Raw genomic sequence first — 26,809 nt, 5'->3', positions numbered from 1 at the left:
CCATATATATATATATATATATATATATATATATATATATATATATATATATATATATATATATATTGCTTTTCGTTTAACAGTCTAGAGGGAGATATAATCTTTGCCTTGAAAAGTTGGATAAATCAAGAACGGAGGCTATCTAACTGAAGCCTATATATATGAAAGTGGAGGCAGTTTCACTAGCTTCTGGCCATTACCGAGGCCTGTGCTCAAGCTTATCAGCGGCCATTTTTGGTCTCTTTCACCCAGAATATTCGGGAATGGTTACTGTCATTTTGTTTTTGGTCATTAAATTAGTCAAATAAGAAGAGGAGTTAAGTTTGAGCCATAAAATAAGACTTACCCTAAAGTAAGATCGACAATTTTTTATAAGATTCAAAAATTCGACACGAAATTAGAAGATTAGAAGTTTAGAGTGGTGAGATTCTGGTCAAACTGGATCAACTCGATTAAACATGATTAGTAAACGGGGTTAATCCTGGGTCAATTGCAAGTTGACGCTTAACCTGCAATCGACCCGCATAATCCTTGTAGATTTTAATTACATTTCAATTCCATTTACTTTTTTTTTTTTTTTTGAAGGAAAGATTAATTTTCATTAATCAAGAGAAGGGTACATAACAAGCCACCATAAAGGTGTACACAAGAACCACCATAAAGGTGTACATAAGTCACCATCATAAAGGTGTATACCTCAAACTTGAGCCAACAAACAATTCAAACAATTACACAAACCATTACAGACAAAATGCTACAAATAAAACTTAGCCAACCAAAATGATGCCGCTGCGTTAACATAAAACTCTACTTTAGTTAATAATCAATGTTCATGCTTAATGAGGAGGCTTTATCATATTATTTGTTAGAATGTAATCTTATTATTATTATTATTTTTTATTGGTATATGTTTGTTTTTGTGGATGAACTTTATTGGACTGTAATATTATTTTGATTGGATATTTCACTAAGGGTTATGTTTATGAATTATAGTTATGGATAATTGGATACCGATTATTAAGTTGATTGTCGAAAATCTAGTTGCGAATGCATATAGCTTATATAATTTATGCTTTTAAGATATGAAATTGTGTTAATTAAGCCGTGCCAAATATTTGAGTTAATTTAAGCCATTTATATTAATTGAGTTGAAATGGGTCATGATTGAGTCAACCCAACACAATTTGTTTATTAAACAAATTATACAGTTCATGTCGAATTACCCTTTTATTTGAACAGTTCGTATTCATATAAATCTATGATCAAATCTATGGGCAAAGTAGTCCCACGATCAAATCTATGTAAGTATGTATAGCTATATGAGAATATCTCTCTTAAAAGATATTTAGGCATGGTATTAAACACCAAAATCATGCCCTTTTGCTACATAAATATTTTTTAATTATATTTAATATATGTAATAATCTTTTTTATTATAGATTCTTCAATTTCATCATTTAATTAATATTTTAACATTCACGAATTTTAGATTGTGGAGTTATTAATTTGACACTGATAAATTGAAGAATCCATGAACAAGAAGGTTGGAGGTAGCCGCTTTATATAAATCTATGATCTATAATATCATCTACTTCAGCTCAGTTTGGACCCCAACAGCTCAAATACATGACTGTTCTTAGAGACTCCTCTGATTGCTTCGCTTTCTTGTCTCTCAAGCTACCAGAAACCATTGCAGAAGAAGATGGAGAAGGCAGCTTCTTGGCCTGAGAAACAGACCTGAGGTGATTCTTGGCCGATCTTATAATTGTGTGATTCCACCTGCAGAATCCTTGGTCTTTCAGTGCCTCCACCACTCCAATACTGGCTGCCACAACCCAAGAGTTGCTTCCTGAACTCATCATCTTCTCTTCTTCCAACTCTTTGTTTTTTGATCTTCTAAATCAGAGATGTCAAAAGCAGAATATAGGAATGTGTTTGGTGGAGTAAAAGTTGTGGAGGGTTTCCTTATATATATAGATAGAATGATAGATAATGCTAGAGTAGAGTAAATGCTTTTTTCTGCTGGCTTTTAGTTTGGAAAGCCAGTGGTTTTTTGATGGGTGAAATGGCTTTTATGCCTTTCTGTGATCAGTTGGCCACAATAATTGTACGGAGACAAAGTTGGGTTCCTGGGTGCAGGTTCGATGGTGACTTGCACCAACCTGTAAGTGACGGGCACGCGGTTTTCCGACATAGAAAATCGATTCAAGCCCAAAGTATGAAGGGATACGGCTAGCAGATTGTTTGACTGTGTGATTTTTTTTTTTTTTTTTTTTTTTTTTTTTTTTTTGTATTATATTATATTATTTTGTGTTATATTTAAAATTGTGCATATCCAAAGAATTTGTTTTTTAAAATTATGTTTAAATGATTTAAAAAACATGAGATAAAATTAGAAAAGTTGGATAAAATCTGAGTAGAATTTAAATTTTAAAAAACAACCCAAACAAGTTTTTGAAAAATAATAAAGTATAATAAAAAAAATTGTTACCCAAACATGCCCTAAGTTTTTAGCCGCATTTCAGATTAGATGTGAAAACAAATAAATAGATAAATATACTTAATCTAACTGCATACACATACTTTCATTTTTTGTCGATGAGAAATTTAAAACACGTTAAGATAGTCTATATTAATTGGGTTTACAAAATAGATGTAAAGAGTAACATTACTCTCTTATTCGCTACCGCTATTTTTGGTTAATTTTCCTTTTTTAAAAAAAAATAAAAAAAAAATTATTCAAAGTAAACTTGCAATTTAAGATAAATTTTCCAAGTCAAATATACGGTTGGAATATGACGTGTTTGACGTGAGACATGTATCTTCGATTTAGTTGACAAATGATCTAATTTAAACTAGGATAAAATCTAAAGATTGTTAAATCGAAAACTTTTTAAAAGATTAAAGGGAAAACACAAGAATTAATTTTGATTTTCTCTTATATATATTAATACTTTTCCAACATTACCTTGTGTCCTTGTGTACTACTAATTTTAATCAACTGAGCAAAGCATGCGCATAATCTAAATGTTGCGTTGTTAGGGTTTAGGTGTATAACGAAGGGATAAGAAACTTGAAATCCAGCCCCAACTCGATTTTATTTTTCATTCTTTGATGAGATTTCGCTACAATTTCAGCAAATAGAATTGTGATTAACACTAATTATGGTTATTTGAATGCTAATACCGTTATTTTTTTTTTAGTAGAACCAAGTGCATCTAATAAATAGGCAAATTAAGAACAACGCTCGACAACAATAATATCAGCAATACAAAGTGAAATTTTCTCAAGTAAAAAATAGTCTCTCACAAAGATAAAACTTCTTTTACAAGTCGGTGAGCCGCATCATTTAGATTGCGTCTAACATGTTGAACCTTCCAATTCTGTAAATTGTTCATTTTCCCCCGTGTCTTTGCAATAATATGGCCATAGACGCTCCAATTACTCCCCCATATATTGCCCAATGCCTGCACCATGTTGGGAGCATCATCTTCTAAAATAATTTAATAATCTCAAATCGCGACTAAAATTTACTCCATGCCCTCAAAGCTAGCCGCCATGGCTTCACAAGCATCCGTCAGGTGCAATAAATGTATCTTATAAAGTTATGATAAATTGAAGAGAGCTAGCTATCCCAAGTGGCGCGCCACATGTCCATGAGCATGTATTATCTTACATATAAAAGAAAAAACAAATTCTATTATTTCGTATTCTATTATTTTTTTTTATATTAACGTGACATTGTCAATTCACCATCACAATTTTAATTAAAAAGGGAGAAAAAAAAAATCAAGAGTGTATTGACAATGTCACGTCCGCGGATAAGGATAGGAAAATGAAAAGAGAATACAAAATAATATTTATCGTCTACTAGAAAAGATGTCAGTTAGCCTCAACAGAGAAAACATGGGGTAGTGGTAGGGGTGAAAAGGCGGGCGGTATAGGCTAAGGTGGTTACTAATTGTTAACTGCCTATTCATATGTGTATATATATATATATATATATATATATATATATATATATATATACACACACAAATCAAACATCATAACGATGTCATTTCATATGGAGTTTTAAATGACACTATACATTTAACAAAAAAAAGTCTAAAAAAGAGGTTCAATGAAGTCCCAACACTTAAAAATAGGCTTCAAATGTTTAAATTTAAAAGCGGTTATGCGGTGCCGTTATAGCTTAAATAATCACCAACCGCCTAAGGCGGGACTGTATGATTATAAAAGTAAAATAACCGCATTTTCAACCCTAGATAGCTGGTAGGGCTATACAAGCATACGATTATTAATCGCGTAATAGCATGCGAATGTAGTTAGCAAAAATTACTAATCACATACATAAATGAAGATAGCAGCTTAAGAGTGTTGATGCGATTAATAACAAGTACCTTTATATGTGATGATAAATATTTGTATATAATTTGTAGGGGCTACATCTCATATAGGCCTCCACGTGGTTCTGTCACTGATTAGAAGGTATGGGGATGAACAATTTGCACAAATATATATAACCCCATAAATAAATTAAAAAAGAGAGAGAGAGAGAGAGAGAGAGTGAGAGAGAGAGAATTGCAACAGAGTTGATAGAGAATTGAAGAAATTTTTTGTAACCTTGTATTTCAATTTCGGGACAGAGAAAAATTATTTCTATTTTTCTTCTTCTATTTCACCAATTATTTAGTTTGTGGCTTGTTTCAATAAATCTCTAAATCGGAAGTGCAGATAGAAATATGATTTTTTTGTAACTTCAATACATAACTCTCGACTACCTTACTTATGTGGTAAGGTGGTTCCCATGGCCTAGCTAGCTTTAGTTTTTATTTTATTTTATTTTAAAAAAGTAAAAGTAAAAATTGCCACGTTGGAAAAGTATCATATCTCTTACTGATAAGGCATCTCTAAATGAGAAATGATCCCTACACTCATTTCTCTCTCTAAATTGTTAATGGATAAAGATGAGAATCTACAAAGATTTTTCTCTTTCACCAATTATTTAGTTTGTGACTTGTTTTAGTAAACCTCTAAATTGAAAGTGATTACCGATAAGACATCTCTCAATTGTTAATGGATAAGGATAAGAATCTACAAAGAAATTGTAGATTTTTAAATTATGAAATTTAGACCATTTGTAAGTTTATTTACATCGAAACACTTCAAAAATGGTACTTATTAAAATGGTGAAATGTTACAGTTGAGAATTTAGTATATTTTACCAAGTTCTTGCTCTCTATATTATAAAAAAGCTTTGAGCAAAAAATTATCTTTTAAAAATGAAGTACTCTTGTTCTGCTCTAGGCAAAACGCTCTCTCCCCTCTCTCCTATATGCAAAAACCCATCTCCTACCTCTAGCTATCATGGAAGGAGGCCTGTTTCCTCATTCCCCCACGATTTTTACCGTCTTTTAAGATTCTTTTGCCATTTTAGAGGCCCTATATGTCGTCTTTGACAACTTATCTTTGTCCAGCAGCTCTATTGACTCCTCCTTTACCATAAATCGTCCGGTTTCCACCTCATCCAACCGTTCCTAGCCTCGGATTCGCCTATTTTTATTTTATTTTATTTATTATTATTTTTTTAAGTCCTTCGATTTGGTTTTTTCAAAATTTGATTTATCAACTTCAGGAAGCCTCACCTTCACAAGCGCCATTCCATTGTGATCCTTGGTCTCTTCGCTTCCTGTCGCGCCATCTACAGTGTCGTCGTCCGACCAACACGCGCCCGCGAGTAGATCTAACTCGCAGGTGCGTGTCCCTTAAGTGCCAACGTGTAGGCTGTTGTGCGCCGCACCGCCACTCCCTCTGGTCCCTTGTGGTGGTTCCTTGCCTTCCACTACCCATGTTCAGCGCGTCAAGCTCTTGCCATTTACCCTTCATCCATGTAGCCTTAAGCTAGTGCAGTTGTTTAATGCATTTTTTTTTTGTTGTTGTTTTTTTTTTTTTTTTTTTTTTTTTTTTGGGTTTATGCTTAACCCAAATTGGTTGGGCTACAGACTCTCTGTCTGTGTTGGAGACCCCTCCATTGTTCTTTTCATCTTTAGTCTATTCATTTTTCAAGGAAAATGGTCTAGATCTAAGTTTGTTGGGGTTTTGGTACTCCCAATGGTTTTACCCATCATAATGGGTTGCGGCTTTCATCGAATCATCAACTACAATCCCAAGTGACTTTTACTTTTCTAGTTTCTTTCAAGTGCTAGTGCACCTTCCCGATTTCTTTCTAGTGCATTAAGGTGCTTGTAGTCTGTCTAGAATGGATTATATATATCTTTTGATTTTTTGAACAAGAAGTGTCTCTACAAAAGTAAAAATAAAAAATAAAAATAAAAAATGAAAGAAATTTATTTCTAAATGCCTCGATAATATGCCACAATTTAATAAGTCACATTTTTTAAGCATTTCGATCTAAAGAAACGGCATAAATTCTGTAATTTTAAAATTTAAAATTTCCTTAGATCTGATCCTTTCTTAATTTGTTGAACATAATAACAAAGTTTTTAGTTACCAAAATCTGCCACTGCTTCGCCAAATGATATTTCCATTACAAGAGGCTCTCCAAAATTAAAGTCATTGATCTGTTTTTTGGCTAATTCAAAAGTTGATGAACAGTACTATCATATCAGTATTGTGTAAAAAATGTGAGATATCTGAAGTCATGATATACGATATTTCCTGAGAAGGAAAGTGTAATAGGAGGGATTACAACCTGTCACCAACCAACAAAAATACTCCAAAAAAAAGGTGGAAAATCAATCTTGAATTCTTGTGTTTATTACCCCCTGCCTTTTTTTTTTTTTTTTTTTGTGGGGGGCGGTATTTCCTTTCCAAGATTAGCTTACAATTTATACATAGAAGAACTTCTTTTCTTTATCCGCGCTTCCTGTGCTGCATCACCCGCACCCTACCCGAATTGTATAAAAAAAAATCAGAAATTTCAGTGATAAAAATCCAATAAAAAAAACAATTTTCAAAGTTTCTTTCCATACCGAACACTGCAAAACCTAACGAGAATTACTTAGTTTAAAAACAGTCAATGTTCCATCGACCGTTTGTATGTTTGTTTTGCTTTTTTGCTTGAAGAATTACTTTGTGTTTGTTCTTTTCTAATTAAACAGCTAATCACGTTTCTATTTTTGGCTGCTTGTACCAAAACATTGCCACAATGCCACCTATGGAAGCTTTATTTGGGAAGCCCAATTAAGCAGCTATGTTGGCCATTCGTCTGGCCATTCAACACATGCAGCTTGCCCCTTATTAGGGAACTCCTTGCTCATTGTCTTGGCCATCAACAAAGGTTATTTGTTCAATGACTGGTCGTGTACAAGCTTTTCTCAAAATGGATTGCTTTCAAGATTTTAAGATATATGTGGCAATATTTTAAAGAGTCCCATAATTTATTTTATGCCTTTAGAGTTTAGAGTGATTCAATCAGATATATGGACTACCACTATCATCTTTCTCCACTCGTGAAATAGAATGACTTGCTTACAAACTCCGTCCGAGTCCGCAATATGACTCCAAATAAGACACCATAAAAATTCAGCTGCCATCTTCTTTCACTGATTGCTAGTGCTAGGATTCATAATCTTAGAGAACTCTGTCCCAGAGGACATCAGTTTACCCGAATCCTGACTAGCACTTGCAAAACTTTGCTCTCCGTTGCTTGTTATGGTCACCCTGCTATTGCTATAATTTCTACTTGACACTTGTCCACCGCTGCTACTAGACATGTCATCACTATCGTCAAGTGTGGACTTGGGGAAGAGAGCTTTCTCATCACCCAATATTATCTCGGTTTGAGCCACATCAAGCCCTACATCTTCGTCTGCACTCTCTTGCAATTGCAATGCGAACTCAAGGCCCCCAACCACATCATTCATTGATGGCCGTTCGATTCCGTTGTCAAGCAAACAATTCATCGCGATCTCAACAAATTTCTTCAAGCACCGGGTCCCTATTTCACCCTTCATTGATGGATCAACCATCTCCTCTACTTTTCCATTGCGATAGCTTTCCCGTGCCCACCTTGCTAGGCCCACTGCTGTCTCTGCATTACGCATTATGGGCGGCCTTCCACACACTACTTCACACAAAACCACACCAAACGAGTACACGTCAGATTTCTCAGTCAACTGTTGACGTCTGCAATACTCCGGGTCCAAATATCCAAAACTACCTTTGACCACAGTGCTGACATGGGGTTTGGACATGCTAATGGGGCCTACTTTGGACAATCCAAAATCGGACACCTTGGCCACCCATTTCTCATCCAATAAGATATTTGTTGTCTTCACGTCACGATGAATGATCGTTTGCTTCGCGCCCGTATGAAGGTAGTTCAACGCACGTGCAGCACCAATACAAATCTCAAGCCGTTGCTTCCATGGCAGACGAGGATTATTGGTATTGTACAGATGATCACGGAGGGTCCCACGGGCCATATAATCATAGACGAGGATCATCTCATCGCCATCCTTACAATATCCGATCAGAGAAACGAGATGGAGGTAGCGAAGCTGGGAGAGCATCGCAATCTCGGTGTGGAACTCGTGAGCCCCTTGCTTTGAACCGGATTTCAGCCGTTTGATTGCAACTGGGGTGGTCCCGTCATCAATGTACCCTTTATACACGTTGCCAAACCCTCCAAGCCCTATGATTAAAACGTTATCAAAATCGTTCGTGGCGGCTTTGATTTCAGCAAACGAAAAGTTACGACATAATTCGGACGGTAGAGATGAGCCCTGCGTCTTACTTGACTTGGTCTTGGTGAAAGGAAATAGATCCCACCATGAAGCTACACCGGTGGAGCCCACGTCCTTGGCTCTTTTACTCACCCGGAAAGCCACTAAACAAAGAATAGAGACGACAGCAACGACAGAAATTGCACCACCAATGATAATGGCTATCAATGGCAACGACCTCATTGTCCTCTCCGTTAGTTTTGTTTTGGGTTCCGGGGCTTGGGGTATGGTAACCCCCTCCATTTCCGGGTTGAGCCCAGCAAGACTACCGTCTGATCGGTTCAACTTAAATATTTCCACACCGTTCAAGATGGCACTGGCGAATGAGGGACTTGTTGACATATCAGGGTGTAGCGCGAGCCACAAATCTTGTTTGCCGTTGTTTCCACTGGGGACCAACACAACATACTCTCTGTATACAGGAATTCCGGTACCGCCACTCCATTCAATCACATCCGCTTGTACCTGTGCCGTCTGATTATTGATGAATATGTAAAAAACACGTTGATTCGTTTCCACTACCTCTGGCTGAGTTTCGCAGAAATGAAGCCTCAAAAGATAGTTAAACCCGCCATCAACCGTGAAGATCCACGTGAGGTTGGAATTTAAGTTAACGTTAGGATCAAGATCCATTGTGCGAGAAGTTTGATACACAATCTTCGGCGCTGTGTAGGCCGGTGTGTCCGTCGTATACTGTATCGTGGCTTTAGACCGGTACGGTGTCAGCCCAATCATCTGGCCAAACAGATACCGCGAGTCCTGACTCCAAGTCCGGAACATCCCAGTATCCTCTACGCCCGAGACATCCTTGCCCCCCACGTTTAGTCTATACATAGTCTCAAGAGCAGTGGTGTCGTCGAAATAGAAGGGTCTATCGTAATCTACCTCGGTGGTTACATAATCCCTATTGTGCATATAGAGATTATTTGGCATAGAAACAATCTCTATTCCATTAATGAAGGCGTACGAGCCTTTTGATGGAATAAAGGTTATGTTGAGAAATTGAGAGTACAACACAGGGATTATGAATTCTTTGATAAAGGAGGCTACAGGAGGATTTAACGAAGAGACGGTAAGGAAGGCACTGAAGTTGCTTAAGAGGGTGAAGTTATTGGCGGTGACGAAGGAGAAGGACTTGGATTTGTCGAGTCCGGAGTAGGTGGCCGGGAAGAAGTAGAGACGGACGAACTTCAGGCCAGGCGAGACGGGGAAGGAGTAGGTGAACTTGTGGTGAAAGATGCGTGCAGTCATGTAGGGGACTTGGGTAACAGAAGGGCCGTCGTGTTGGGAGGGGGTAGATGCAATTGATGTGGTTTGCATATTTGGGGGTGAGAACTCTGAGTAGAAATCGCCGTCCCAGTTACGGCCATCGAGAGAGGTCGACTTGGAGGATGAGCCACAATCGAGGAGTAAATAGTCGATGGCAGCGTAGGGTGGCTGGGTTCCGGTGACGGCCTGGGTGAGGAGGAGATGGAGGAAGGAGAGGTAGAGGGCAAGCCAGTGCATAGTGTGGAAGATGAATTCTCCTACAGCTGCATGCTATACCATATGCTGCTTATCTGATCGATGGAAAATACGTGAGCAATGGTGTGAAAGTTAGGTCTTTGGAATTATGCGGATTGTTCAACATACACGCTTTTGAACATTCAACATACACGCTTTTGAACATTGGTCATGCTGGCAGCTTTAAGAGCATTTTGCAATCAATTTAATTGTACAAATATTTCCACAACGGAGTGGGGTTGTACGTGCACATAAAAATTTGCTAATATCTCCAAAAAAAAAAAATAAATAAATAAAGGAAAATTTAAATACATTTCTAACATATGACGGTTTACTAGTTAGAAATCTCAAACAGCTAGCAAGAGTGACGTTGCTACGTGCACTCTTAAGTGTACTATTTAACATGGTAGTAAAAATTATTGTTTAAATTCAAAATTCAATGATAATCTATCTAAAATTATGATTGTTTTTTTTTTTTTTTTTCCTGAAAACCCAATGTTTAAAAATGACTTAGAAATTCATTTTAAAAGCTTACATGAGATTAAATTACATCTACAATTTAATATATATTTTATGTATAAAATAAATAAAATGCCCGGTAAAATTTTATTATTTAAATTATATATATATATGGTTACCGGGTTAAATATTTTCTGAAACTAGTAACTACTTTGATTGGGCCGATTACCAGTTATTTCCAATCAGTTTCCAAAACCGGTCAGCTTTACACCCTTACGGCTGACACAATAAGTGCTTGAAAATCGAATAGCATTTAAGACCATGAAAAATGGATATTGATTTTGGCACCTTCTAATAGATAGCATGTAGATCTGAATGTGTTTGGTAAAGATTGTTGTGATAAAATTTTTTTTAGTAGTAGTAATAAGAGATTGATGTGATATAAAGTATAAATAATTTATATGCAAAAATGAAAATATTTTGTTTTGTAGTGAATTTTTTTTATTTGAATAGCAGTAAAAAATTATTAATGTGATATAAAAAGTGAAAAAAAAAAATTAAAATGTTTTGAAGTTGATTTTTTTTTTTTGAAAAAAGTGAAAATAAGGGGAGGGATTGTTGTGTTGGTTATCAAACATTTACACCCCTATTTTTTTTTTTTCTGTATTTCCTTGAATATCATATTTTCTGTATTTCTTTCATTTTCTTTCTCTCTCAACTTTCTCATTCTCCTCTCTCTACATCGTTAAGGGCTTCAACTCTATGTTTGATTTTTTTGTTGTTTCATTTTGTGGTTGTGGATCTATTTTGCAATTCTATGTTTAATTTAATTTAATTTAATTTTTTTGATTTTGTGGTTGGAGATATTTTTTTTTTTGATGTTTTGAGTTTGATTTTGTTGATGTGGATCTATTTTTTGTTGTGTTTTGATTTTGTAGTTTTTTAAACGGGTTAAACACACTAATCCTACAGAACTATTAATTTGTTCACTCGTGTGTGGATATGAGCGAACTCAGCCTCCTGTTGAGGGGCAGTTATATGTGAAATCCGCCCACGATGGGGGAAGATACGGTGGCAGATTTATAAGGTTGATCTCCACCCGTAGGGCGCGGTGCTTATAGCTCTATTACAAACTAAAGGGGAAGTCTATAATTGGTGAAATAATTATAGTGGCTAACTTATTAACCATATACTCTTAATCATTTACTAGCTATGAATTATCACATCAATAGTAAATGACTTTATTTATTTATTTATTTTTTGACATGTCCACACAATAAGGGTGATGGAGAATTCGAACTAGTGACCTCCACTTCATGAGGCGTGATTCACAGCCGATTGAGTTACCCCCTGCGAGCAATAGTAAATAACTTTATAGTAAAAGTTGTAGTACCCTAGCCACTTTCCAAAAATAATCAGCAATTATAGAGCCCTAGATTTTAAATCTTGAATATAATGTCTTAAATAAGAATTAAGACTAAATAATAATAATACAAGTGGTAAATCCAAAAATATGAATATTTATATGATTAAATATTCATTGACATTTAAGGCATGTCTACGGTCCCAAATTTGTTAGATAAGTTTAACGAATCTTCAATCTTAGAATACAATAGAAAAAAAAAAAGAAACCAATCTGACGAAAGGGCGATTGATCTACACATTCTGGCAATCGATCCTCAATTCCCGGCGATTGATCTAGCTGGCGCTCGATCACTAATGCCTGATGATAGATCGCCATATATATATATATATATATATATATATATATATATATATATATATATATATAATTTAAACTCGCCAATAAATCAATAAGCTTAATTAGGTTCTCTTGTTATAATTAAATGAGCCTAACTTAAGCGTTATCTGGAATCCATGGAAAAAGCTAAAATCATCAGAGTTGAGACAAAATATCTTATAAATCGTGTATATATATAATAGAGCAATTTCCAGATACACTTTACAAGTTAGAATAGTTTTTCATCATCCAAATACTAAGCTCGATCAACCTGACATTTCCCACTGGTATGCCATGCATCTGCAAAAAGTCTGGTGGGTAGTCTTTGAATCTTCATTCACTTAACGAGGTTCTACCAAAGAACTCACTGGCTTCTCGTACGTACGGTCAACTTCTTCAGCTGACATGTAGTTGTGCCTCAATTCAATTGGGACCCCAATGTTAGGTTTTGACTTGATTTTGTTAAGTCATGGTGGAGAGCCCATTCATGATTATAGTGGAAAATGGTGGACAACATCATTGAGTGGAAAATGGTGGACAACATCATTGAGTGGAAAATGGTGGATGGTGGAGCCTTCTTGTGGAAGAAGTTGTGGTTGCTTCTTTCCTATATAAGAAGCACATGGCCAACCATACACAGTTGGGAGAAGAAGTGAAGTAGAAAATCTAGGAATCTCAAAGTAAGAGAAAAATAGAAGAAGCAAAGAAGGAAGTTTATCCTTCTTGGTGTGCGGTACAAAGTAAAAGAAAGAGAGGTTTTCTCTTCTTGATGTGTCGTACAACAATACACAAGTGAGTGAAATCTGGGTGTATTGGGGCTTTGGGCTTTGAGTGATTTTCTCCCTGTAACTATTTTTAATAGTGAATTTTCTCTGCGTCTCCTACAGTGGATGTACCTCGGTTTGAGGGAACCACTTAAATCTTTGTGTCATTTGTGGGTGATTTAATTTCTCCCTTGTCTTCTTAATTTTTTCGCCTCTCACGGGTCCTGGGAAATAGGACTTATTTCCTAACAACTGGTATCAGAGCCATTTTTCTTGGTTAGAGCCAAGGTTTGGTTTGGGTGGGAGCGATGGCAGGAGAAGAAGGGAGGATGGTAATCGAAAAATTCAATGGCACAGATTTTGGGTACTGGAAAGTGCAGATTGAAGATATCCTTTATGGGAAGGATCTCCATCAACCGCTTTTGGGAGAACAACCTGACGACATGCATGATAACGAGTGGGCCCTGCTTGATCGTAAGGCCCTGGCAGTTATCAGGTTATCATTGTCAAAATCAGTGGCGCACAACGTTGTAAAGGAGAAGACCACAGCTGGTCTAATGGCGGCTTTGTCAAGCATGTACGAGAAGCCGTCGGCTAACAACAAGGTGCACCTGATGAAGAAATTGTTCAACCTGAAGATGGCGGAAGGAGCTTCGGTGGCGCGACATCTAAATGAATTCAACACCATCACAAATCAACTATCCTCGGTGGAAATTGATTTTGATGATGAGATTCGCGCATTGATCGTCTTGGCGTCTTTGCCAAATAGCTGGGAAGCCGTGAGAATGGCTGTGAGTAACTCTGCAGGTAAGAGTAAACTAAGCTATGAAGATGTCAGGGATTTGGTTCTTGGTGATGAGGTCCGCAGGAATGATGCTGGTGAAACCTCCGGTTCTGGTGCAGCCTTAAACCTTGAAGAAAGGGGCAGAGGTCAAGAAAGGAACTCTGGGAATGGCAGATCTAACTCCAGAAAGGACCGAAGCAAATCCAAGTTTGGGCGACAACCTGAGTGTTGGAACTGTGGCAAGACAGGCCACTACAAGAAGAATTGCAGAGAATTAAAGAAGAAGAAGGCTAACGACGATTCTGCAAACGTCGTGGTGACAGAAGAAGTGTATGATGCTCTACTTCTCTCTGTTGATAGTCCTCTTGACTCCTGGGTTTTGGACTCAGGGACCTCGGTTCATACCACAGCGATCCGTGAAATTCTCGAAAACTATGTTGCTGGAGATTTCGGGAAGGTGTACCTGGCTGACGGATCGGCACTGGATATTGTGGGCATGGGTGATGTTCGCATAAGAGTCCATAGTGACTCGGTATGGAAGCTGCAGAAGGTCAGGCATGTCCCAGAAATGAAGAAGAACCTGATCTCAGTGGGGCAACTTGATGATGAAGGACACTCCACTAACTTTCATGGCGGTAAGTGGAAGGTCAGCATTGGAGCCAGGATTTTGGCTCAGGGATACAAAACAGGTACTCTCTATATGACTACAAACATTAGAGATGTGGCATTCGAGTATAGGTTTTGGGATGATCAAAACCGGGAAATAATTAAAAGTAGGAATGTTACTTTTAATGAGAATGTTGTGTATAGATATGATTCTAGTGTAAAGCCAGCACGTATAGAATCTGAGGCTGAAAAGCCTGAATTTATCAACCTAGATGGAATTCCTAAAGGCGCAGTTGCTCGAAGAAGGAATTCAGAAAATGAAAAGGGTCTAGATGTTGATGATACAGCAGATCAGCAAACTGAACAGGGTACACCGACAGTGGCTGTCAGTAGGTCTCTCAGAAATGTTAGACCTCCACAGCGTTATTTACCCTCCCTGTTTCATATTTTGTTAACTGATGGCGGTAAGCCAGGGATGTTTGTTGAAGCCTTGCAGGTTGAAGATCCAATCAAGTGGGAGTTAGCAATGAAAGATGAGATGGACTCATTATTGACTAACAAGACCTGGGAGCTGACAGAGTTGCCAGCAGTTAAGAAGGCTTTGTTCAACAAATGGGTGTTCAGAATGAAGGGTGAATATGATGGTAGCAAGAGCTATAAGGCAAGATTGGCAGTCAAATGGATTGCACAATATCTGAGAGGAACTTCAGATATATCCCTTTGTTTCACAGGTGCAGATTTGACGCTGCAGGGTTATGTGAATGCTGATCTAGCGGATATTGTTGATAGCAGGAAAGGTACTACAGGGTTTGTAATTATCCTATGTGGTACAGCTGTCAGCTGGGCTTCAAAGTTGCAGAAAAGTGTAACTATTGAGGAACTGAAGTTGTGTGCAGCTTCAGTTGGTCTTCGAGCTTGAAGACAAGTGGAGGAGACATCTTGAGAAAATTCGGGACTTAGATGAAAATTAAGTCAAGTGGGAGATTGTTAGGTTTTGACTTGATTTTGTTAAGTCATGGTGGAGAGCCCATTCATGATTATAGTGGAAAATGGTGGACAACATCACTGAGTGGAAAATGGTGGACAACATCATTGAGTGGAAAATGGTGGACAACATCATTGAGTGGAAAATGGTGGATGGTGGAGCCTTCTTGTGGAAGAAGTTGTGGTTGCTTCTTTCCTATATAAGAAGCACATGGCCAACCATACACAGTTGGGAGAAGAAGTGAAGTAGAAAATCTAGGAATCTCAAAGTAAGAGAAAAATAGAAGAAGCAAAGAAGGAAGTTTATCCTTCTTGGTGTGCGGTACAAAGTAAAAGAAAGAGAGGTTTTCTCTTCTTGATGTGTCGTACAACAATACACAAGTGAGTGAAATCTGGGTGTATTGGGGCTTTGGGCTTTGAGTGATTTTCTCCCTGTAACTATTTTTAATAGTGAATTTTCTCTGCGTCTCCTACAGTGGATGTACCTCGGTTTGAGGGAACCACTTAAATCTTTGTGTCATTTGTGGGTGATTTAATTTCTCCCTTGTCTTCTTAATTTTTTCGCCTCTCACGGGTCCTGGGAAATAGGACTTATTTCCTAACACCCAACAGCTCAAGTACATGACCGTCCTCAAAGATTCCTCTGACCGCCTCAGTTTCTCCTCTCTTGCTTTGCTCATAACCATTGCAGAAGTTGAAGGAGAAAGGTTCTTGGCCTGAGACATGGACCTGAGATGGTTCTTGGCATTTTGCTGCGCTGATCTGATGACATGATTCCACCTGCAGATCCCCAGCTGGTCTTTCATGGCCTCCACAACTCCAACACTGCGCTGATCTAATGAATTAACCATTAGTTCAAATTTCCAATAATACGAAACTTTTATTAATAATTTTATAGCTTGTCTTTTGCAATGGCCTCTCTATATGCTTGAAGGGAGAGAGATGCTATTTGAATCAGCATGTTTGGGTGGGAAAAACACATTATTCCTTCGGAACCAGATTCTGTAGGCAATCTCAGCATGGAGCTCACCTCTTCTCTTGTGCACCTATCAATCATGTTCTCTAACATGTCTACAAAAGAGTTGCCTTGGTCAGTGCTCTTTCGGATTGTTCTCCCACTTGCTCCCCTAGACATCTTTAGCCGATAGGCAATCCCATAAAATATGTTTCATCGTTTCACTATCTATATTACATAACAAACACAAAGAGTCCGGAACAATATCTCGCTTGTGCAGATTTTCTTTTGTGGGGAGGATATTATTGCAGGCCCTCCGCATGAACATTTTGACTAGGTTGGGTACCTTCATTTCCCCAAATTATCTTCTCAAATAATATTGTTCATATATGATTTTTGTGACCCCTCTCTACGCTGTACCATTTGTCTATCTTTTTCCATATGATATGCACTACGAATTGTGAATTCACTTATTGTAGACTCCCTTCAGATCAACTTGTCTTTTTGGCCATACTTGCTAATTAGAGGGACGTGGGAAATAATCTCAGCTTCCTCCTTGCAAAATGTTGCTTGAATTAGCGGCCCATTCCACCATTTAGTGTCCAAATCAATGAGTTTGATAACTTTTGAATTTTCTAGAAGGGTCGTCCTTGAGGATTGGATGGCATACGTCGTTGGAGTAGGTAGCAATTTATCCTTCCAAATGTTCATGTAGTCTCCCCATCCGGCCCACAAATTGCACACAATATTGGAGGATCAATCTTCTTTTGAACTCTTGATTGGATTTCAAATCCTTGGATCTCTCACTTTTTAATTTTTAAATTTAAAATATGCATGTGCACTATCATTATGTTAATTTATGTGCTTCCAAAGAAAATGTTTTATAATAGATAAAATGTTTTAAAATGTACTATCATTGATGTTCTATGAAATTAAAAAAAAACTTCAGATGAACCATAAATGCAAAACTATGGCTTCACACATCATTAATACTTTCACACATATGTTTCTTCTTTTATTTCCATATGAATCATTATATTAGTTTCTAGACTTTAGTTCTATATGTAAAAAATTTACATGAAATTAAAATGCGAGATAGTATTGAAACAGGACACTACAAGAGGCCAGGTCTGGGTTTTTTTTTTTTTTTTTTTTTTTTTTTTTTTTTTTTTTTGTTTTGAGTCACCCTCTTGCATTCAGAAATATGCTAATTTTTTTTTATATGTTTTGATTTTCTACATCAGTTGGGTCCCCAAAGACTCAAGTACATGACTTTTCTAAGTGATTCTTCTGATTGCTTCTGCTGCTCCCCGGCCTGCTTAATTGCCTCTCCTCTTTGATAGCATTCTTGAAGAAGAAGAAGAATAAGTTGGTGACAATGCTGAAGAAGATGATCTTCCCACTTGAGAAGGCATTAATGGATCCATACTTTCATGTTGATGGTGCACGGATCGAATGGGAGAACTCCATCTACACAATTTGTTCTCCTTCAACTCTTCCACAGCAACTACTGTGCATGTAACAACGCATGCCTTGCTCTTCCAACTCATATGTATGTATGTATGTATGTATGTATGTATGTATGTATATAATAAATCAAGCACGGAGGCTATCTAACTGAAGCCTATATATATGAAAGTGGAGGCAGTTTCACTGAGCTTCTGGCTTTTGGCCATTACCGAGGCCTGTGCTCAAGCTACCAGGCGGCCATTTTATATATATATATATATATATATATATTGCTTTTCGTTTAACGGTCTAGCTAGAGGGAGATATAATCTTTGCCTTGAAAAGTTGGATAAATCAAGCACGGAGGCTATCTAACTGAAGCCTATATATATGAAAGTGGAAGTTTCACTAAGCTTCTGGCTTTTGGCCATTACCGAGGCCTGTGCTCAAGCTTACCAGCGGCCATTTTTGGTCTCTTCACCCAGAATATTCGGGTATGGTTACTGTCTTTTTGTTTTTGGTCATTAAATTAGTCAAATAAGAAGAGGAGTTAAGTTTGAGCCATAAAATAAGACTTACCCTAAAGTAAGGTTGACAATTTTTTATAAGATTCGAATGAGGAGGCCTTATCATATTATTTGTTAGGATGTAGTCTAATTATTATTTTTTTTATTGGTAGATGTTTGTTTTTGTAGAGGATCTTTATTGGACTGTAATATTATTTTGAATGGATATTTCGCTAAGGGTTATATATGTTTATGAATTATCTTTATGGATAATTGGATACCGATTATTAAATTGATTGTCATGAATCTAGTTGCGAATGTGTATAATTGATATAATTTATGCTTATAAGATATGAAATTGTTTTAATCAAGCCATGCCAAATATTTGGGTTAATTTAAGCCATTTATATTAAATGGGTTGAAATGGGTCGGGTTATGTTTGGATCAACCCAATACAATTTGTTTATTAAACAAGTTATACGGTTCTTGTTGTGTTTCCCTTTTATTTAAGCAGTTCGTATCATATAAATTTATGATCAAATCTATGGGCAAAGTAGTCCCACGATCAAATCTATGTATGTATAGTCATATGAGAATATCTCTCTTAAAAGATATTTAGGCATGGTATTAAACACCAAAATCATGTCGTTTTGTTACATTAATACTTTTAATTATATTTAATATATGTAATAATCTTTTTTATTATAAATTCTTCAATTTCATTATTTATTTAATATTTTAACATTACGAATTTCAGGTTGTGGAGTTATTAATTTGACACTGATAAATTGAAGAATCCATGAACAACAAAGTCAGAGGTAGTCGCTTTATATAAATCTATGATCTATATATCATTTACTTTAGCTCAGTTTGGACCCCAACAGCTCAAATACATGACTGTTCTTAGAGACTCCTCTGATTGCTTCGCTTTCTTGTCTCTCAAGCTACCAGAAACCATTGCAGAAGAAGATGGAGAAGGCAGCTTCTTGGCCTGAGAAACAGACCTGAGGTGATTCTTGGCCGATCTTATAATTGTGTGATTCCACCTGCAGAATCCTTGGTCTTTCAGTGCCTCCACCACTCCAATACTGGCTGCCACAACCCAACCTTTGCTTCCTGAACTCATCATCTTCTCTTCTTCCAACTCTTTGTTTTTTGATCTTCTAAATCAGAGATGTCAAAAGCAGAATATAGGAATGTGTTTGATGGAGTAAAAGTGGTGGAGGGTTTCCTTATATATAGATAGATAATGCTAGAGTAGAGCACATGCTTTTTTCTGCTGGCTTTTAGTGTGGAAAGCCAGTGGTTTTTTGATGGGTGAAATGGCTTTTATGCCTTTCTGTGATCACTTGGCCACAATAATTGTACGGAGACAAAGTTGGGTTCCTGGGTGCAGGTTCGATGGTGACTTGCACCAACTTGCAAGTGACGGGCACACGGTTTTCCAGCATAGAAAATCGATTTAAGCCCAAAGTATGGAGGGCATCTCGTTTGGTTTTGCGAATTTTTTTTTCGTATTATATTTAAAATTGTGAATATCGAAAGAATTTATTTTTTAAAATTATGTTTAAATGATTTAAAAAACATGAGACAAAATTATAAAAGTTGGATAAAATCTTAGTAGAATTTAAATTCTAAAAACAACCCAAATAAGTTTTTGAAAAATAATAAAGTATAATAAAAAAAATTGTTACCCAAACATACCCTAAGTTTTTAGCAGCATTTCAGATTAGATGTGAAAACAAATAAATAAATAAATACACTTAATCTAACCGCATACACGCTTTAATTTCGCTTTAATTTCATTTTGTTGTCGATGAGAAATTTAAAACACGTTAAGTTAGTCTATATTAATTGGGTTTACAAAATAGATATAAAGAATAACATTACTCTCTTATCCGCTACCGTTATTATTGGTTAATTTTCCTTTTTTTAAAAATAAAAATAAAAAAATTATTCAAAGTAAACTTGTAATTTAAGATAAATTTTCCAAGTGAAATATACAGTTGGCATATGACTTGTTTGACGTGAGACAAGTATCTTCAAGTTTCTTATCCCTTCGCTACAGTTTCAGCAAATAGAATTGTGATTAACACCAATTATGGTTATTTGAATGCCAATACGGTCATTTTTTTTTTAGTAGAATCAAGTGCATTTAATAAATAGACAACTTAAGAACAACGCTCAACAACAATAATATCAGCAATACAAAGTGAAATTTTCTCAAGTGAATAATGAGCCTCTCGCAAAGATAAAGCTTCTTTTGCCAGTCGGTGAGCCGCACCATTTAGATTGCGCCTAACATGGTGAACCTTCCAATTCTGCAAATTGTTCATTTTTCCCCTGTCTCTACAATAATATGGCCTTAGACGCTCCAATTACTCCCACATATATTTGCCCAATGCTTGCACAATTTTGAGAGCATCACCTTCCAAAATAATTTAATAATATCCCAAATCGTGACTAAAATTTACTACATGTCCTCAAAGCTAGCCGCCATGGCTTCACCAGCATCAGGTGCAATAAATGTATCTTATAAAGTTATGATAAATTGAAGAGAGCTAGCTATCCTAAGTGGCGCGCCACATGTCCAGGGGCGGACCCACGTGTTTTTCGTCCCCCCATATTTTTTAAAAATAACCTTAAATATATCAAAAAAATAATTTTTTCCTCCCAAAATTATACTTTTGTCCCCCCAAAATAATATTTGTGTCCCCTTTTAACTTATTTTTTTTAGTTTTGCCCCATCTTTTAACACAAAATCTAAAAATACCCCATTCATTTAATTTCCTTCCATATTCTAGTTGGCTTCTAACTAGAAACTCAATTTGGTTTAAGACTCTGAAGATGCGAAAAAAAAAAGTTAAATGGTTTAATCATTTATGATTTCACCATTGTTTGGCTCGACTTATAGCATTGTTATTTGGGGCTTTAAAGGATTGTTAGGAGAAAAAATCAACGATTATAAGTATCGTTTTTATTAGACCTTATAGATTATGTTTGAGATAATTACACTTAACCCCCCTGATTTATCCACGATGTGGCGATTTACCCCCCAATGTACCAAAATTGGTACATGACCCCCCCGAACTTGCCAACGTGTGGCAAAATCAATCTTCCGTCCAATCGACCGTTCATTTGGATGGAAAGTCGGTCACGTGCAAGTCACGTGACTTGGAGAGGGTCTCTGTCTTAAATGGTCACGTGACTTGCACGTGACCGATTTTCCGTCCAAACGAACGGTCGATTGGACGGAAGGTTGATTTTGTCACACGTTGGCAAGTTCGGGGGGGTCATGTACCTATTTTGGTACATTGGGGGGTAAATCGCCACACCGTGGATAAATCAGGGGGGTTAAGTGTAATTATCCCATTATGTTTAGTTTTTTTTTTTTTTTTTTTTTTTTTTTTTTTTTTTTTTTTTCTAAGCTATTTTGCTAGTTGTTTATACTACTGTATGTTTGTGATGCCATGAGATTAAATATAAGACTACAATGCTTTTATTTAATAACAATATGCACAAACACAAATCTATGAAGATTTTAAATATCTATATACTTTTGTAATTATGCAAGTCCGTCTCCCCAATAAAATAAAAAATTGTCCCCCCTCACCAAAAATCCTGGTTCTGCCACTGCACATGTCCATGAGCATGCATGTATTATCTTACATATAAAAGAAAAAAGAAATTCTATTATTTCGTATTCTCTTATCTTTCTCTGCTGACTTGACATTGTCAATTCACCATTAGAACAATCTTAATTAAAAAGGAAAAAAAATAAATAAAAATCAAGAGTGTGTTGTCAATGTCACGTCCGCAGATAAGGATGGTAAAATGAAAAGAGAATACAAAATAATATTTATCGTCTTCTAGAAAAGATGTCAGTTAGCCTCAACAGAGGAAACAGGGGGTAGTGGTAGGGGTGAAAAGGCAGGCGGTGTAGGCGAATGTGGTTACTAATTGCTAATTGGCTACCCATATGTATCTATGTATATAATATATACACAAACCAAACACCAAAACGACGTCATTTCATATGGAGTTTTAAATGACACTATACATTCAGCAAAAAAAAAAAAAAGTCTAAAAAAGAGGTTCGATGAAGACCCAACACTTAAAAATAGGCTTCAAATGTTCAAATTCAAAAGCGGTTATGCGGTGCGGTTATAATTTTAAATAACTACCAGCCACCTAAGGCGGGACATGTATGGTTATAAAAGTAGAATAACCGCATTTTCAACCCTAGGTAGCGGGTAGGGCTATACAAGCATACGAATATTAATCGCGTAACTGCATGTGGATGTATGTAGTTGGCAAAAATCACTAACCACATATATGAATGAAGATAGCAGTTTAAGAGTATGTTGATACGATTAATATCTTTACATGTGATGATACCAATTTGTAAACAATTTGTAGGGGCTACATCTCATATAGGCCTCCACGTAGTTCTGTCACTGATTAGAAGGTATGGGGGATGAACAATTTGCACAAATATAACCCCATAAATAAATTTAAAAAAAAAAAAAAAAAAAAAAAAAAAAAAAGAGAAAGAATTGCAACAGAGTTGATAGAGAATTGAAGAAATTTTTCGTAACCTTGTATTTCAATTTCGGGACAGAGAAAAATTATTTCTATTTTTCTTTTTCTGTTTCACCAATTATTTAGTTTGTGGCTTGTTTCAATAAATCTCTAAATTGAAAGTGCTGAAAGAAATATGATTTTTTGTAACCTCAATACATAATTTTTGACCACTTTGCTCATGTGGTAAAGTGGTCCCATGGCCTAGCGAGCTTTAAGTTATTATTTTTATTTATTAAGAAAAAGATAAAATAAAAGTAAAAATTGTCACATTAGCAAAGTATCATATCTCTTGCTGATAAGGAATCTTTGAATTGTTAATGGATAAGGATGAGAATCTACAAAGACTTTTCTCTTTCACCAATTATTTAGTTTGTGGCTTGTTTCTGTAAACCTCTAAATTGAAAGTGATTACGATAAGGCATCTCTAAATTGTTAATGGATAAGGATAAGTATCTACAAAGAAATTGTAGATTTTTAAATCACGGAATTTAGACTGTTTGTAAGTTTATTTACATCGAAACACTTGAAAAATGTTACTTATTAAAATGGTAACATGTTACAGTTGAGAATTTAGCCCTCGTTTGATTCGCGGAATGTCTATGTCATTAGGAAAATAAATAACTATTCTTAGGAATAGATGTAGGTGGAATGGAATAACTATTCATATTCTTTTGTTTGGTTGTAACAGTGGAATAGAACATTGCATATGTATTCTTTTATTTGGTACAGTGCAATACATTGGTGAATGGAATCATATTATAATCAAATTTCTTAAAACACCCTTATAATACAAATATAATTTATATTCTTAAGGACATTTTTTTCTTTATTTTAGAAACATAAACAGTCATACTATGACCTTTTTTTTTTTTTTTTTTTTTTTTTTTTTTTTTTTATCATATACAATTACACTACAAAATGATTTATAAGAAAAAAAAAATTAGATCATCTGCAAAGCCCTTTTTATTTTATTCTTTTTTGTTTGTTTTCCAGCAACAAACATTCGTTCTTTGCTTACAAAGTAAAATGATTTATAAGAAAAAAAAAATTTCTTTTTTATTTGTTTTTCCAGCAACAAACATTCGTTCTTTGCTTACAAAGTAAAATGATTTATAAGAAAAGAAAAAAAAAACACATAATCATCATATCACCATCATAAAAAAAATAGAACATCTACAAAGCCCTTTTTATTTTATTCTTTTTTATTTGTTTTCTAGCAACAAACATTCGTTCTTTGCTTACAAAGTTTTTTCCAAGCCTCTGCAAGGCAATTGGAGCAATTGGAGTTCCCCCCCCCCCCCCCCCCCCCCCCCGATATCAAGAAGTACTCATTTTGTTACGTCTAAGTGCATTCTGTAGGCTACATCACAGGAAAAAAAATAAAAAATAACCCACAACAAATTAAGTTGGGTTGAAAAACAGAGAGATGTGGATGAGAATATAATTGCAGAATAATTGCAAAGATGGAGAGAGAGATACTGATGGTGCATTTGAGTGTTAAATTTTTGAAATCAGAATTAAATTATTATTCTGTTTGCGAATTTTGAGATTTGACTTTTTAGAAAAAGTTGAATAAAATATGATTTATTTTTAAAAAAAGTAGAATCAAAATTATATTTTATTTTCAAAATTTCGTATCCAAACACACCATGAATTAAGAAACAAAGAGAGATGGATAAAAGACTTGGGTGTTGAGAAGGTTGGGGCTTTTTGGCAAAAGACGAATTTTATTTATTTCCACAAAAAAGGAATAGGTATTCCACTCCTTTTTGAGTGGAATACCTATTCCTCTTCGTAAGGGAATAGCTATTCCGTGGGAATAACTATTCCCTTCAATAATATACAACCAAACAAAGGAATAGCTATTCCGTAGGAATAACTATTCCTTTCCATGGGTCTAATCCACGAACTAAACATATTTAACCAAGTTCTTGCTCTCTATATTGTAAAAAAGCTTGGAGCAAAAAATTAATTATCTTTTAAAAATGAAGTACTCTTGTTTTGCTCTAGCCAAAACGCTCTCTCCCCTCTCTCCTAACTGCAAAAACCCATCTCCTACCTCTAGCTATCATGGGAGGAGGCCCGTTTCCTCATTCCCCCACCATTTTTACCCTCTTTTGAGACTCCTTTTGCCATTTCGGAGGCCCTGTATGTCGTCTTTGATGACTTATCTTTGTCCAGCAGCTCTTTTGACTCTTCCTTTACCATAAATCGTTCGGTTTCCACCTCATCCAGCTATTCCCAACCTAGGATAAGCCTCTTTTTTTTTTCTTTTTTTTTTCTTTTTTTTTTTTTTTTTTTAAATTTTGAATTTTTTTATTTTAATTTCTTCAATTTGGTTTTTTCAAAATTTGATCTATCAACTTCAGGAAGCCTCACCTTCACACGCGCCACTCAATCGTGATCCTTGGTCTCTTCGCTTCCTGTCGCGACATCCACAGTGTCGTCGTACGACCAACACACGCTCGTGAGTAGATCTAACACGCAGGTGCGTGTCCCACACGCGCCAACGTGTAGGCTGCTGTGCGCCACATCGCCGCTTCCTTCAGCCCCTTGTGGTGGTTCCTTGCCTTCAACTACCCACGTTCGGTGCGTCAAGCTCTGGCCATCTACCCTTCATCCATGTAGCCTTAAGCTAGTGTAGTTGTTTAATGCTTTTGTTATTTTCTTTTCTTTGTTTTGTTGCTTTATGCTTAACCCAAATCGGTTGGGCTACAGACTGTTTGTCAGTGTTGGAGACCCCTCCATTGTTCTTTTCATCTTTGGTCTATTCAGTTTCCAAGGAAATTGGTCTAGATCTAAGTTTGTTGGGGTTTGATACTCCCTATGGTTTTACCCATCATAATGGGTTGTGGCTTTCATTGAATCATCAGCTACATTCCCTAGTGACTTTTACATTTCTGGTTTCCTTCTAGTGCTAGTGCACCTTCCTAATTTCTTTTTAGTGCATTAAGGTGCTTGTAGTCTGTCTAGAATGGAGTTTTCAATTGCTTAAGTGTGTGTATATATATATATATATATATATATATCTTTTGATTTTCTAAAACAGAAGTGTCTCTACAAAAGTGGAAAAAAAAAAAAAAAAAAAAGATTGAAAGAATTTTTTTTTCTAAATGCCTTGATAACATGCCACAATTTAATAAGTCACATTTTTCAAGCATTTCGATATAAAGAAACGGCATAAATTCTGTAATTTTAAAATTTGTAATTTCCATAGATCTGATCCTTTCTTAATTTGTTGTACATAATAACAAAGTTTTAAGTTACCAAAATCTGCCACTGCTTCGCCAAATGATATTTCCATTACAAGAGGCTCTCCAAAATTGAAGCCATCGATCTGTTCTTTGGTGAGACGCCAACCGTTAGTATGTTTGTTTTGCTTTTTTGCTTGTTGTGTTTGTTCTTTTCTAAATATTATACAGCTAATCACGTTTCTATTTTTGGCTGCTTGTACCAAAACATTGCCACCTATGGAAGCTTTATTTGGGAAGCCCAATTAAGCAGCTATGTTGGCCATTCGTCTGGCCATTCAACACATGCAGCTTGCCCCTTATTAGGGAACTCCTTGCTCACTATCTTGGCCATCAACAAAGGTTATTTGTTCAATGATTGGTCGTGTACAAGATTTTCTCAAAATGGAATGCTTTCAAGATTTTAAGATATATGTGGCAATATTTTAAAGATCGAGTCCCATAATTTATTTTATGCCTTTAGAGTTTAGAGT

The 26,809-nt window shown here is 36.0% G+C and overlaps 3 protein-coding genes across 3 annotated transcripts; all 3 read right to left on the bottom strand.

The window, feature by feature from the left end:
- Positions 1 to 1,532: 1,532 nt before the first annotated feature.
- On the bottom strand, positions 1,533 to 2,027 carry LOC133861811 (uncharacterized). Its single transcript, XM_062297627.1, has one exon. It carries the CDS (start codon positions 1,860 to 1,862, stop codon positions 1,599 to 1,601), a length of 264 nt encoding a protein of 87 aa, XP_062153611.1. The 5' UTR covers positions 1,863 to 2,027; the 3' UTR covers positions 1,533 to 1,598.
- Positions 2,028 to 7,363: 5,336 nt separating this feature from the next.
- On the bottom strand, positions 7,364 to 10,392 carry LOC133860860 (receptor-like protein kinase FERONIA). Its single transcript, XM_062296491.1, has one exon. The coding sequence runs from the start codon at positions 10,254 to 10,256 to the stop codon at positions 7,566 to 7,568; it is 2,691 nt and encodes an 896-aa protein (XP_062152475.1). The 5' UTR covers positions 10,257 to 10,392; the 3' UTR covers positions 7,364 to 7,565.
- An 8,909-nt stretch (positions 10,393 to 19,301) lies between these two features.
- LOC133861873 (uncharacterized) lies at positions 19,302 to 19,787 on the bottom strand. Its single transcript, XM_062297692.1, has one exon. The coding sequence runs from the start codon at positions 19,628 to 19,630 to the stop codon at positions 19,367 to 19,369; it is 264 nt and encodes an 87-aa protein (XP_062153676.1). The 5' UTR covers positions 19,631 to 19,787; the 3' UTR covers positions 19,302 to 19,366.
- Between the last annotated feature and the right edge of the window lie 7,022 nt (positions 19,788 to 26,809).

Source organism: Alnus glutinosa, chromosome 2, assembly GCF_958979055.1.
Source record: "Alnus glutinosa chromosome 2, dhAlnGlut1.1, whole genome shotgun sequence".
Classification (NCBI taxonomy): domain Eukaryota; kingdom Viridiplantae; phylum Streptophyta; class Magnoliopsida; order Fagales; family Betulaceae; genus Alnus; species Alnus glutinosa.
Note: the sequence above shows the minus strand (reverse complement) of the source record. Positions and strands in the feature narration are given on the sequence as shown.